Genomic DNA, 16323 nt, shown 5'->3' with positions numbered 1-16323 from the left:
AGGCGTAAACCCAAAATAAACATCTGCCTGCTGTTCAAAGCTGATATAACATGCTAAGTTTATTTTTATTTTATTTTATTTTTTTTTTACCATCAGGCTCACTTCCCTAATATATGCGGTGTTAAATATGTGAAAACTACACAAAAATCCAATGAAAAATGTTTCATAGTTTCCAAATCTGACCAAAATTATGCAAAATATATTTTCACTTCAACACACAAACTAAATGTTTGGAAGATTGAATACTTTTAATTAATGCCTTTTTTCCCAAGAGATGTAATATTTATTCCATTAATAATAAACATTATTTTTATTATTAAAAATAATGGGGGGGGGGGGGGGGGGAGCATTAGTTTGTCTTGTTTTAGACCACTTGGGGCCATATTCAGAGTAGAGCTGAATGATTTATCCATGATATATCCATTAAATACATCTTCGCTGTTTAAAAGTATGTTGTAATCAGTGGCTAATTATGTTATGGCACATTAATATGAATCTAATTTATGAATTAGTATAATACTGCAGTGGTGTAATAGGCTAGCCAAACAAAAAATTATTTAGAGTTTACCTTAGATTACAGATAAGGCATCGTGTTATTTTGAATTTTGTTATGCAGTTTTTAGCACTGACAATCACAACGGTATAGAGAATGGGCAACTACGTAACAGCGCACTGCATTGTGGGTAGTGTTCGCCATTTTAGAGAACAAACTCCATAGCAACAGAAAAAATATGGACTGGGTGAAGAGCAAACGCTCCCATTCATTCATTGTCTGTAACCGCTTATCCAGTTCAGGGTCACGGTGGGTCTGGAACCACAGGACAACACACACTCATTCACTCACACGCCAGACACTTTTGAGTTGCCAGTCCACAATCAATATAAAGAAAGCCCAGTATAAGCCTTTTTGAACGTAAGCAAACGCTAGAGACAGACTGAGTAATTTGGACTTTATTGCAAAAAGGGCAAACGAGAAAAACAAACAAGTGCTTCCTTCACCTACTGATACAAGTGCCAAGAGCCGCTGTGAACACCTGCTCCAAGCACAGCGTTGTTTTCACCTATAGTCTATTAAAGCACATAATGAATTGATCTCTCTTCACGTTGTTTCTTTCAAAGTTCTTATTTCCCTAAAATTTTATTTTCTCATAAATGTATAATTGTGTTTAAAAGTTTCAATTTATGCCTAAATGTTCTATAATGCACTCTATGCACTCTATAATGTTCAGTAATTTTAGTATAATTTTTTAGTATAATTTTGTTGAATGCATGCAAATTATAAATACACAAGCAAGACATTCATAGGTGGTAATTGGGTGCTTTGATTTAATAATAAATGATACGTGGTCTAAAAAGTTTGAGAACCACTGCCTTATAGAGATAAGCTGAAGAAAAACACAACAGAGCGTTATTTCAGACCCATAAATTCAAGATTGCAAAAACACATATCTAGGCCAGATGGGCTTGTCAGGAAAAAGTTAACTTCTACGGAGAGATCGATCGCAGCATTATCACAGTGCCCCCTTTTCAAGACCACCAATCACAGAGCAGTCTCACACCGTCCCAAATCATGCCCTAAAACCGAAGTACTTCTTTGAAGTGATCAAATTAATGACAATGAAATCAGCAAAAAGAGCGCAGTGTTTAAGTGATGAAGGGGTCTGAGAGTAGAAATGGGACACTTCACATCGTCGCTTCGTGTCCATAACTACGGCTGTAAAGCCATACACGCTACACTTAGCCTAACTCTTTCAACATTAGTGTTTTACTGGACGTGTTGAAAGTTGTTGAGATTTTATCATAATATTTTATTCATGTGTGGAGGTGTTTCTTTGACACACGTCTTTCATTTTCTGATGGAAAGCATCCTCTGTCCATAACCCACAGACTTACTGACTTTCTGATGGTTTCATCGCAGTTTTTGTGTTTAACTTTACAGAAAAGTCACGACACAAGAGAGCTAGTGATAGTGGTTTGATCAATGTTTTAATGAGACTGAATCTCCATTACAGGCACTGTTTAATCAATCAGACCTTTGTAGAATTTAAACATTTTACCTAAACTCCTGCCATGATCTCGAGTTTGTGTGTGTAAGTAAAAGGATTGTGTCGTTCAGCAGTGTCTTCAGTTTGATACTATGGTAAATTAAACAGAGTGTTTCCCCGAACTTTAGCAAGTTTTTAAGAAAGACACTACAGAAACGACACTCGTTTACACGAGAAAACCAACTACATATCTCTGTGGAGGCCAGCAAGTGGGAAGGGCATACGCAGCAAGTGGGCGATCTATGTTTTGTGGGAAGGCGATTGTAGAATGAAAAAAGAGCATAGTTTCTCTCCAGAAGAACTAGAGACCCTCTACTAGTTATATAGTTTAAAATATTAGGTTTCAGTGAAAACGAAATACATAGCACTTCTGATATTTTAATTATATATATTTTTTGTAATCTGATGATGGGTTGAACTGCAAACCTATGAAATCCATTAGGTCTCTCATGTCTACAATCATTATTTTAATTTGATTACAGAATTATAGGACTGTATTATTTGTTTTGTACTCAGCACAGTATTGGATTATAATCAGTTTAAATGTGTAAACCCTTAAGTAACACTATAGAAAATGGCCCACTATTCAAATAAATATTTAAAGCAACTCCTTTCCATTAATGGACATGGGAGAAATGGTGCTAATAATTTACAAATAATCATAATATTCAGCAAACCTACCATGACCATTCAGTCATACTGGGTGTATCTGACAATATAGTCAGTGCATGTGGCTACAAGTTAGGTGCACTTAATAAGATGGAAATTCACTGTAATTTAGTTATGGTATAATGAATTCCAAGATAGAGGTGCAACCTTTCAGGAAATTTGGCTCAACTTAAAACTAAGAATATAAATAGACATTCAGAAAAGTTCACTGTAAATCAAATCAAATTTATTTATATAGCGCTTTTCACAACTGATGTTGTCACAAAGCAGCTTCACAGAATTCCAGTAATACAAAGATTTGACATGAAATGTAAAAACAAATGTAAACCCTCAAGTGAGCAAGCCAGGGGCGACAGTGGCAAGGAAAAACTCCCCCAGCTGAGGAAGAAACCTTGGGAGGAACCAAGGCTCACAAGGGGGGACCCATCCTCCTCTGGTCAATCTACTGGTGATGATACTGTACTTCATCTAGTTCCATTGCATGGTTTTAAATGATCCTTTATAGAAGTATGTCCTTGTAGTAGAGTATTATGTATTATTCTTTGCGTTCAGATGATCACATATGCTTTGATTTGGCATCAGAACCAGGTCCTGGAACACCCTACTCACAAAATTAGTTGGAATCAAGTTTGTTTAAACAGGTAGAATAGGATCAGACTTGGATAACACTGGCTTAGACTGTTAGAAAGCCTCCCTTTCTTCTTACCTGGATGGTGCATGTGAATTTGTAGAAGGACTATCATTCATTCATTCATTGTCTGAAACTGCTTATCCAATTCAGGGTCACAGTGGGTCCAGTACCGAGCCTTACCGGAATCACTGGGCGCAAGTCAGGAACACACCAGTCCCTCACAGGGCGACACACACACACACACACACTCACTCACACTGAGCTGCCAATCCACCTACCAACTCCTCACAGACAGTCACATGGAGTGTGGCTCAAACACACAACCTCCTGGTCCCTGGAGCTGTGTGACTGCAACACTACCTGCCTCACCTCCGTGCCGCCCGAAGGGCTATCAATTTATTTTAATATAGTTCTCTTATACAGTTTAATTTATTTCAGAAATACACCATATGTACAAATATTTGAGGACAAATTTGTAATGAATGTATTCTACATTAAGTTGCACCCATTACTAACACAGATGAGAAACGTGCACACACTGTCTCTCTAATACCTGTAGAGAAATACTGACAATAGAATTGGATTCTCTGGAGTAGAGAAACATGAACCAAATGCCAGGCGAAGAATATATAGCACCCTAGCACTGAGCTGTGCTTATGAACCCATATTTACTGTCATGTCTCTTGTTAGGAAGTGAGAAGTAGCCTATATGTAAGCAAACATTATCATTCTCAGTACATGTGGTCTCATTTAAATGGTTAATCTCTTTTTATTGCAAGAATTTCACGTATTAAGCCAACCACAAACAAGTCTGTAAATCACATAATACTGAAAATGTACTCCATATAATGTTTACAAGGTACAATCCCAGACAGCACAGGTGCGTCTATGAGACGTCGTATTTATATCAGTATATCGCCAAAACATCGCGTTCCAATTTCGAACGTCGTGTGTGTAACACCTGTACATCGGTTGTGCGATCTAAAACCGGAGCGTCATATTCATCGCCGTTGCATCGCGGCAACGCCAGAAAAGCAACAGTGAGCTCTGAATATGACCCCAAACCCAGCGCTGAATACAAAGTCCAAACATACTGACACGAGCGATAAAGATAGGAGAAAATCCGAAGTGTTCAAACAAAGGATTTTCACCTTGACAAGTTCGACTCTACATACAGTAGTTTTTAAAGTGGAGTGTTGGACATTCCAGTGTTTCAAGAGGGACAAATTACTTTCTATATATTTGGAAAACCTGCAATACAGAGATTAATAAAATGAAACTGGACAGATGAATAACATCAAGCAACTTTTTTTAAAGGTATATTTATGTTAATATTATTTGCTCAATCCACAGATTGTCAGTTTATAAACTCAGAAAAACTGTCACTTGGGGTACCCTCAAGGATTTCTTTAGGGAACATAATTGTGCTTTATTCTATTATAATGGTAGATTTTAAAATTTTGTTGAATATTCATATTATATATTTTATTATATAATTCCTACACCCCGTTTCATCTCCAGGACATTTTCTTTACACAGGTTTATATTTAAATATTAATTTAATTTTCCCTTTTCTCCTGTAAAAGTCATTGTGCGGAAGAGACCATAGGTCGTACAGACTCCCCACTTGGAGGGTAGATGTAGTTTGTGTTCGTCTCGGAGGACAACAAAAATTACACCGATTGGCCTAAAAAAAATCTTTTTTTCCCTGATTCCTTGGGTCCTGAAAAATCAAAAACGGGTTAGTCAAAATTTCAATTGTCCCACGTTATTTTCACGCTAATTTGCAAAACATACTTTTGCGAACTAGTCCAGGGATTTTTGTCCAATTCTCTTGAGCTTGGTGCCAAATTGTTCGCAGGAGTCTGATGGTTAATAATTATAAAACCCTTGAAATTTCGATTCAAAATGGCCACCGTATGCAAATGAACCTCTTTGGCTTATTGTATGTTTACTTATAAATTTATAACAATTTCAAACTTTACTCAAATGTGTTCAAATTTCATATTCTACTTCCAGATATGATCCTGAGGTAGCATGTCAAAGGAGGAGCCAATATTCATATAGGGGGCACTGTAAATGCTACAAGTCTATATCTCAGCATCCGCAAGGCAGATTGGACTGTCCTTTGGCATGCTGCTTCTGTGGGCAAGGCTATAAGTGGAAAATTAAGGACAAATCGATTCAGGCAAAATCGTGATCGTCATCGGCCAATCAGATGTCAGCAGATGTTTGACAACCTTAACAAGGTCCAATCATCATGGGATTTGAATGGTATGTCCTTGGTGGGACTTCCTAAGTGCATAAAAAGTTTCGTAACGATAACCGCTAGGGGGCGCTATATCAAGAAAATATGATATATCTCAGAGAAAATTAAGCGTATAGACACGCAGTTTACTTCTCTGTATACTCTGCAGAGGGCCTCACAACTTTGTAGTTGCAAGTGTCGTCAAAAAATGCATCGTATTTTCTCAATCACCAGTTGTTTAAAATTGAATCTTTTCGAACTAGTCGGTGGAATTTCACTCTATTCCCAAACAATTGACTTTGTTAGAATCTGCATAGAATTTGTTAGAATCTGTATGTCAATAATTATCAAAAAGTTCAACATTTGGACAAACTGTTGTTGTAATAAATCAATTAATCGAAGGGTGTGGAGCTTTAAACATTCTTTCAGCTGTAACTCAAACAAATTAAGCCCAATCAAGACCAAATTTGACAAACCTATGTATGGCTTTACTATGAAGAAGCATATACAATATGACTCCAATCCACCAAAAGGGGGCGCTACAATTGGACAATAACTAATTAAAATGGGGTTTTTTTTGTGTTATAGCGCCATCTAGGATTGCAGTGGCACCACGATTTAATCATGTCATCTGATCCTCATACTGATCAAGCATGTGCAGTGTTGAAAATTTTGGGGAAAGTGTTTTTGAGTTCTAGGTGCATTTGTGATTTCTAGAATTCATGCTGGATCTCTATTATTTGGAGGGGCCTGTAAGCCACATAGTGATGAAAGTTCAACATTTTATTGATAATTATTATAAGTCAGGTCTTTAGGATTTGGCTGATACCACATATGTCCATGTTAGGAAAATATCCATAGAGTAGTACTCCCTTAAATAGTTCTGTAGGTGCATTTATACTATAACTGCTTAGCAACACTACGCTACAGTAGTAAAGTCTTTCACCACCAGATAGAACTAAAAAACTAAATATTGTTTTGTTGATCTATATGGAGGTTAAGATCCTTTTCACCTGCACACGTCAATTGTCATACCATATGAATATGAATATTTATCCATCCATCCATCCATTATCTGTAACCGCTTATCCAATTTAGGGTCGCGGTGGGTCCAGAGCCTACCTGGAATCATCGGGCGCAAGGCGGGAATACACCCTGGAGGGGACGCCAGTCCTTCACAGGGCAACACAGACATTCACTCACACACTCACACCTACGGACACTTTCGAGTCGCCAATCCACCTGCAACGTGTGTTTTTGGACTGTGGGAGGAAACCGGAGCACCCGGAGGAAATGAATATTTATAATAATTAAAAATTATAAAGTCACCTATACCTCTTCAAGTGGCCATTTACCCTCATAGTACATCAGAATAAAACAAAACAAAAGGTATTTTCTGATTAGTTATAATCATCAAATTAAAAGAAATAAACACTTGAGATATATCAGTCTGTGTGTAATAAATGAGTATAATATACAAATTTAACTCTTTGAATGGAATTACTGAAATAAATAAACTTTTTCATGATATTCTAATTTTATGACCAGCACCTGTAGTTTATAGTACATAATGTATATAGTAATATACAATATTACTATTATGTCTGTCCAATTTTAAAAGCACTGCTCACAAATTACATACATCACACAAAGGCCCTCTGACATCACACATATCACACAGAAACAAACACACCTCAGAGACTGTAGAACGCATGTCACAAACACAAGCACCTATTACAAATAATCTGACACTGCACATACCTACTTGGCTCAATGTCTAACAATTTTGCCATAGCCACAAATGTCAATACATCCTCTCCCGATCAATTCATAGTACAGGAGTTGTCAGATTTAACTTGACTGCCATATTAAGCCAGTTAGTGCTTGAACCCGCAGATAGCCGCTAGCGACTCTAGTTTGTTTTGGTACTTAACCACACATCATTTACAATTTTTGACCAGGTCTCATGAACATATCCTTCTTCTACAAGGTGAGGACATAGTCCCACAACTTTGTCTATTCTTAAGGTCAGTTTAGTCAAGTATTCAATTGTTATTTAGAAACGTTAAAGTTAAAAAAAATATATCAAACTCTTTTTTTTTTCTTTGTAGAACTATTTGAAGACTCTTTTTATGCTTGGACATTTTGAGTGAAGTGAATCTCCAAACAGATATGAAACTTCACATCGAAAAATATAAGATTTGCTTTCTAACAAGACAATAGTCGGTTGCCTCATACCAGCAGTATTTTGCCTCGTCCAGCAATGTCAGACACATAAAACGTGGGAGGATGTTTAAAAGTCAAAAGAGCAACCCCATGGTCATGGGCTGACTCCTGCCACCACAATGCTGACTGATAATATACTACTGAGTGTATACAGGTCACATGCAGCACTCAACCTAAATTGCATATAAACAAGATTAAAAACAACTTTGAGAATTTGGTTAATTCACATCAAATATCAAATAAGGTACTGACAACACATTTGCGAGTCTTCCCCGAAACAACACTGTTGTGAAAGATGGTTATACAATGTTCAATCACACTTTGAGAGTTGCATGACAATAGATTTGTCTCTTACCACCTGCTTTCTGAAGCTTTATAAACATTTTAAGATACAGGTCCCTGTAAAGGAGGAGCTCTTCAATTCGACTGATCAAGTCTGTACACAACAACATATAGATAGCAGAATAAATACTTTTCACTTTTCTGCGTAACAAACTAAAATCATGCCATATTGCTACAACAGTTTTAATAACTTATTACTGGTCACTTCATAGAGTTAATTTACATACATTTATGCCTCCTAATAATGAATGGTCTTTAATACTACCACAAGTGTAAAATCTCATGCTCAATGAAACTTTGTTATCTCAAACCTATAGACATTTGAATCTTAGAATTATTCTCTGTCCATTCTATGCTTAATTATAAGCAACATGGAAAGTGTTATTAAGCATTTTTCTTTGCCTGTCAAAACAGTCTTCAGTCTGTTGAAAGCAATGCACTACAGTGTGTCTTTTTCTGATCTAGTGCAGTTATTCGAATCTTAGACTGATTCTGTGTCCATTCTTTGCTTCATTATAAGCAACCTGGAAAGTGTTATTAAGCATTCTCTTTGTCTATCAAAACAGTCTTACGTGTGTTGAAAGCAATTCTCTTCAGAGCATTTCTTTCTGATCTAATGCAATTGTTCAAACCTTAGATGGGTTCTCTGTCCATTATATGCTTTATTATAAATATCCTGGAAAGTGTCATTGTCTTTCAAGGCAATCTTCAGTCTGTTGAAAGCAGTGCTCTTCTGTGCATGTTTTTGTAATCTACTGCAGTTTCTTTTATTATACTCTTATTCTCTGTCCGTTCCAGATGTCATTACAAACAACTTGGAAAGTGTAATTACACATTCTACTCGTCTTTCAAGACAGTATTCAGCGTTTTGAAAGCAATGCTCTTCTGTGCATCTTTTTCTGATCTAATGCAGTCATTTGAATCTTAGAATGATTCTCTGTCCATTCTATGCTTAATTAAAATAAATTAATATATTAAAGAGAAAAATTAGTATAGGGGGATGAACAGAAGATACAGTGATATATTCCAAGTGTTAATTTCTTTTAATTTAGAATGTTATTTAAGACCAATACATTTTTTAAAAAATTATTTTTAGGATTTTTAGAAGTGCTGTCCAACTGAAAAGTATGAGCATGCACAGCACTCAATATTTAGTTGGGGCTCCTTTTGCCTGAATTACTTCAGCAATGCGGCATGGCATGGAGTCAGTCAGTCTGTGACACTGCTCACTGTGTTATGAAAGCCCAGGCTGTTCTGTATTGTTGGGCCTGGTGTATTGCATCTTCCTCTTCACAAGGTCAGGCGAGTTTGCTGGCCAATTAAGAACAGGGATACCATGGTCCTTAAACCAGGCACTGGTAACTTTGGCACTGTGTGCAGGTGCCAAGGCCTGTTGGAAAATGAAATCTGCATCTCCATAAAGTTGGTCAGTGGCAGGAAGCATGAAGTGCTATAAAACTTCCTGGTAGACGGCTTCGTTGACCTTGGGCATCACAAAACCAGACTCTGGGACCTTGATTTCCAAAGGAAATGCAAAATTTACTTTCATCAGAGGAACATAACTTTGGAGCACTCAGCAGCAGTCCAGTCCTTTTTGTTCAGTCTCTTGTTCAAGAGTGGCTTGACAAAAGGAATGCGACAGCTGAAACCCATGTCTTGCATATGTCTGTGTGTGGTGGTTCTTGAAGGACTGACTCCAGCTGCAGTCCAGTCTTTGTGAATCTCCCCCACATTTCTGAATGGGTTTTGTTTTACAATCCCCTCCAGGGTGTGGTTATCACTTGTACACTTCTTTCTACCACATCTTTTCCTTCCCTTCACCTCTCTATTCATGTGCTTGGACACAAAGCTCTGTGAACATCCAGCCTCTTTATGAATGATCTTTTGTGTATTGCCCTGCTTGTGTAAGGTGTCAATGGTCATCTTTTTGACAACTGTCAAGTCAGCAGTCTTCCCTATGATTGTGTTCCCCAGAGTGGAGTTTTCTGCAGCTCTAATTTTGTCATGATCATTTGCTCACATGGATGGAGTCAATTTTTTGTTTCAACTTAAAAGGGAATGGTCACAGTTAACCAATGATTTTTTAATTCTCTGCCTATATGAAAGTACTCCCACCAGTGTATGAGGAGGAAAACTAAATGGCTAGCTGTGCGTGAAAATAACGCAATCCATTTCCTGTCACCAGGACATTTTGGATTAGTTTGCAAGATGGTACATTCCTCAGCCATATTAAAAAAAAAAAACTTATAACTGATAGAATATCTTTTGGAAAAATTTTGTTACATAAATCTAGTGCAGCTTAAGAGACCTAAAGAATCTATTGAATGCCCAAAGCCTAGCTAATAAAACGAGCAGGTACAATGAGAAATTAAATGTTTGATCCAACATAAGTACACATCTCAAGTCACATTCATATATTTGATAAACCTAAACATAATACATTAGCTGATAGACAATTTTTCTTTAACCTTTTTCAAATTCGCCCAGCTACCCGGTTCTTAGACTGCATTAAAAAAGAAATTCAGTGGGAACTGAATCTTGAATATCAGAGCAAGGAGAACATGGAAAGTGATGCTGCATCATCTTGCACGTCAGATTACAGATGGCCAAATACTATGACCAAACCAGACTTTGACAAATCTAACTAGTAATTTAATTGTGCTCTCATTTAAAATGAGTTTTTTTCTCCTTACATTACATGTTGTGCTTAAGTTCTCTTGCTACTGTCATATATCTTTAAACTTTGTCTTATGATATATCAGCTGATGTACATTGGATGTTAAAAATTAAGTGACTCCACAAAGCATTAAAAGGTTTAAAAGTACAAATGATTTTTGTGTGATATCATTTTAATTAAAACTGCATTAGAAAACGTATACATTCTCATGTTCAACAAAACCTACCATATGAAATTTACTGCATAAAATACACTTAGTTGCTACCTTATCAAACATGTCACAATTTAACGCTTAGGTTCAAAATCACTCCAACAGGAAACTTTGTAAATTAACACAAAATATACCATTTTGGATAAGGTTTTTGGTTTAGAGGAAAAAAAAAAAAAAAAAAAGCCAAACAATTCATCCTCTCTCTAAGCACAAACATTCATTGGAATATACATCTTATGTACATTTTGAAAACACATGGATGGAGTTTAGAGGTAAGGATGACAAATTAAATATGTAACCATAAACAAGCAAACAAAAAAAAAAAAACACCCAAACAAAAACTGACATGTAAAATAGTGCTCTTGAACAGCATTGAGACATCAGACCTAACAATGCAATGAGGTAGTTTTGTTTGAACCATCTTTGAACCGTTGCTTTCTCCATATTTAAAATCTTTGTTTATGCTAATATATGTATTTTATTTTTATATTTATATGCATGTAAAATGTTTTCAAAGAATGTGTACATTACAGATTATATATATCTAGGCTTAGTTTTTAACTTGGTTTTTGCTAAATATCACCTAAATGTGTTCTTTTGTCCATTCTAACAAGTTGACTTTACATCTTTAATTGGGTCTGCTAGAAAATAAAGTAAAAACAGCCATTTTGATTTTGTTGTCCCAAACACTTTGGAGAACACTAACAGTACAATGGAAGGATGGGTGTCCAAGACAGAAATGAGCACATTAAATATACATAGTGCTTATAAACTTCACAAATAAACTAAATTATCTTAAGAGCTTGTATTACTGTTTAGATTCTCTGTCATACTGTCAATATGAGAGCTTGATGTGGATATATCATCTGATACTGTCTCTCTAAAAATATCCTCTTCACTTTTTGGGGATTGGACTGCTATACAATCCTCATCAGCATCAGTCTCCTCTTCCACCAAAAGTTCCCCACTGCAGCAGGAACCCTCACTCTCACAAGAGCTAGAGGTCTCATCATCTGAGCTGGAATACACTTCAGCCCCATGGAAGATGTAGCGATTTGGTGCTTGAAATAAGTACTGGCAACCTGGAAAAACAAATAAATAAATAGTTAATAATGTTCTCAGAATGTGTATTGCACTGAATAAAAACATCCAACAAGTATTTTGACTCTGCAAAGCTCTCCAAAACTTGTTTTTTGTAAGCTATAAGTGTTTTTTTTATGAATTTCCTGTAGCATCAACAAAGTCCAAGCAAATCTTAGAGATTGAGATGCTCAGTAAAGAACTGCTGTAACAAAAAAACAACAAAAAAAAAAACACATGCACAGAAAATTCACTCTGAGGTGGTCAGCAAGACCTCCCAGAAAGCAAGAGCATAATCAATAATGGAGCCTGTGAACGTCCATGTCACAGGAGATGCAACCACCAGCAACAGGGCTATATTTCCTCTCATGACCAATGTTTTAGTACAAACGGGATTCCAAAAAAGTTGGGACACTAAACAAATTGTGAATGAAAACTGAATGTGGAGATGACAAATGTCAATATTTTATTCGTAATAGAACATAGATGACAGATCAAATGTTTAATCTGAGTAAATGTAACATTTTAAAGGAAAAATATGGTATCAACAAATCCCCAAAAAGTTGGTACAAGGCCATTTTTTACCACTGTGTGGCATGCTCCCTTCTTCTTACAACACTCAACAGACGTCTGGGGACAGAGGAGACCAGTTTCTCAAGTTTAGAAATAGGAATGCTCTCCCATTCATGTGTAATACAGGCCTCTAACTATTCAATCATCTTGGGCCTTCTTTGTCGCACCTTCCTCTTTATGATGCGGCAAACGTTCTCTATAGGTGAAAGATCTGGACTGTAGGCTGGCCATTTCAGTACCTGGATCCTTCTCCTACGTAGCCATGATGTTGTGATTGCTGCAGAATGTGGTCTGGCATTATCTTGTTGAAAAATGCAGGGTCTTCCCTGAAAGAGATGACATCTAGATGGGAGCATATGTTGTTCTAGAACCTGAACATAGTTCTCTGCATTAATGGTGCCTTTCCAGACATGCAAGATGCCCATGCCACAAGCACTCATGCAACCCCATACCATCAGTGATGCAGGCTTCTGAACAGAGCATTGATAACATCTTGGGTTATCCTTGTCCTCTCTGGTCCAGATGACATGGCATCCCAGCGTTCCATAAAGAACTTCAAATCGTGACTCATCTGACCACAGAACAGTCTTCCATTTTGCCACACACCATTTTAAAAAACCACTGGCCCAGTGCAAACGTCTGAGCTTGTGGAGCTTGCTTAGAAATGGCTTCCTTTTTGCACTGTAGAGTTTCAGCTGGCAATGGCGGATGGATTGTGTTCACTGACAATGCTTTCTGGAAGTATTCTTGAGCCCATTCTGTTATTTCCTTGACAGTGGCATTCCTGTTTGAGGTGCAGTGACGTTTAAGGGCCCGGAGATCACGAGCATCCAGTAGAGTTTTGCGGCCTTGATCCTTACGCACAGCAATTGTTCCAGATTCTCTGAATCTTTTGATGATTTTATGCATGGATGATGATAACTTTTTTACGCTGATGATAGCTATTTTACGCTGGGTAACACCATTCTGGTATTGCTGCACTATCTTGCTGGGCAACAATGGTGGAATTGGTGATCCTCTTACCATCTTGGCTTCAGAGAGACAATGACATTATGCTCAATTTCCTTTTTCCAGCCACTTATAGCTACTTGTCCCAACTTTTTTGGGATTTGTTGAGACTGTGAAATTTTGAATCAACATATTTTTCCTTTAAAATATTACATTTACTGAGATTAAACTTTTGATCTGTCATCTATGTTCTATTACGAATAAAATATTGACATTTGCCATCTCCACATCATTGCATTCCGTTTTTATTCACAATTTCTTTAGTGTCCCAACTTTTTTGGAATCCGGTTTGTAATTGGCAACTCAATCACTCAGAAGGTTCCATGATTCCTGAAGAAAATTGGTTCAAAAGTCCAAAGAAACTTAGGCCTTGAACCTGTTTTTTCAGTAATTTTGTAACCTTAGTTCTACCCAGCCAACTTTGCCTGTGTCCAGAGTTGTACAGATTTGAACAGATAAGAATGTACTCTTTGGTGTACTACATGGCTATTTGCTTGGCCCACTTTTATATTTGCTCTATGTTGCCGCTGTGACAGATAATTAAGCAATGTAATCAATATCCATGGTGATGCAGAAGACAGACAACTGTATTTTTCTGTAGCAGCAGACAACATTTGGTAAAGTGTAGCTAAAAAATTAACCATATGAATAGAATTTTCTAAAAAAAAAAATAAACAAGCAAAAAAAAAAACCCTTTAACAAAGACAGAAATAAAGGTAATTGGTATTTGGGCAAAGCAGAAAAAGGCTCGTAAATACCTAAAAATATCTCTACAGACAAAATCTGTGGTTACCTAGATTTAATTCTAATCACTACTTTTGAAACCACTTATTGCGAGTAATAGTGCACTTTATCACAAAGTATATATCACGATTGAGACCCTTTCTCTGTAGGCATGGTGCCAAGTAACTGATCATGCCATTTTTTTCTTGCAACTTTAACTGCAAACCTTTGTTCACAGCAGTAAAATAAACAAACTAAAGCTTCTACAAAATGCAGCAGCTTAAATATTAAAACAAACTAGAAAACAGGATTAGTATTGTTTATTAATCTACTGAATCATTTTATTACCAGTTTAACAATAAATAGTTTAGCACTTGCATAGAGTGTCTGAAAGATTGTTGCAAATATTTTCTTTAAAAAGGCGACATCAAAAAACAGTTTTTATAAAATTCAGATGTTGTTAGTTATCCAATTTTTTGTGTGCTCGAAACCACAAGCTGAACTTATCTGTAAGTTTTTGTTCACTGTTTGAACATCCACAGAACTCATTTGTAATTTGAGTTGTGAATCAATGAATTTTGTGACACACACAGCACAAACACAAAATGGCAGGTGGGGAAACAATGTTAATGAGGTGGGGAAGATTTTCTGAGTGGCTTGATTATAATTCTTCTTCTTACAACACTCAACAGACGTCTGGGGACAGAGGAGACCAGTTTCTCAAGTTTAGAAATAGGAATGCTCTCCCATTCATGTGTAATACAGGCCTCTAACTGTTCAATCATCTTGGGCCTTCTTTGTCGCACCTTCCTCTTTATGATGCGGCAAACGTTCTCTATAGGTGAAAGATCTGGACTGCAGGCTGGCCATTTCAGTACCTGGATCATTCTTCTACGTAGCCATGATGTTGTGATTGCTGCAGAATGTGGTCTGGCATTATCTTGTTGAAAAATGCAGGGTCTTCCCTGAAAGAGATGACATCTAGATGGGAGCATATGTTGTTCTAGAACCTGAACATAGTTCTCTGCATTAATGGTGCCTTTCCAGACATGCAAGATGCCCATGCCACAAGCACTCATGCAACCCCATACCATCAGTAATGCAGGCTTCTGAACAGAGCATTGATAACATCTTGGGTTATCCTTGTCCTCTCTGGTCCAGATGACATGGCGTCCCAGCGTTCCATAAAGAACTTCAAATCGTGACTCATCTGACCACAGAACAGTCTTCCATTTTGCCACACACCATTTTAAAAAACCACTGGCCCAGTGCAAACGTCTGAGCTTGTGGAGCTTGCTTAGAAATGGCTTCCTTTTTGCACTGTAGAGTTTCAGCTGGCAATGGCGGATGGATTGTGTTCACTGACAATGCTTTCTGGAAGTATTCTTGAGCCCATTCTGTTATTAGAATTAGAATATTTCCAAAAAATACTTCTTGAAAAGGAATTTATAAAACAATAAACACACACACATTAAATTATATATATATATATATATATATATATATATATATATATATATATATATATATATATATATATATATACATATACACACACACACACTTTCACATCGGTATATGCAACATTCTTCTCTAGGACAACATTCTTCACAATAGTTATGCAGATATACATAAATACACTATATTGCCATAAGTATACACTCTTCTGCCTCTGCATGCATATAAATAATTGAGTTATGACCCATTCTTATTCCATAGGGTTTAATAAGATGTTGGCCTACCCTTTGCAGCTATAACAGATTCATCCTTTCTGGGAAGGCTTTCCACAAGGTTAAAGTGTGTGTTTATGGGAATTCTTGACCATTCTTCCAGAAGTGCATTTGAGAAGTCAAACGATGATTTTGGGGTAGTCGTCCTGGCTCACAGTCT

General features: G+C 36.8%; 1 protein-coding gene across 1 annotated transcript in view; it reads right to left on the bottom strand.

The window, feature by feature from the left end:
• Positions 1-10998: 10998 nt before the first annotated feature.
• sirt1 (sirtuin 1) overlaps positions 10999-16323 on the bottom strand; it is an 87394-nt gene continuing 82069 nt past the window's right edge. Inside the window, exon 11 of the mRNA XM_066678326.1 lies at positions 10999-12131. Within this exon, the coding sequence (XP_066534423.1) occupies positions 11845-12131 (287 nt within the window). The 3' untranslated portion in view covers positions 10999-11844. The remainder of the gene's footprint in view (positions 12132-16323) is intronic.

This window comes from Hoplias malabaricus, chromosome 8, assembly GCF_029633855.1.
Source record: "Hoplias malabaricus isolate fHopMal1 chromosome 8, fHopMal1.hap1, whole genome shotgun sequence".
Taxonomy (NCBI): domain Eukaryota; kingdom Metazoa; phylum Chordata; class Actinopteri; order Characiformes; family Erythrinidae; genus Hoplias; species Hoplias malabaricus.
Note: the sequence above shows the minus strand (reverse complement) of the source record. Positions and strands in the feature narration are given on the sequence as shown.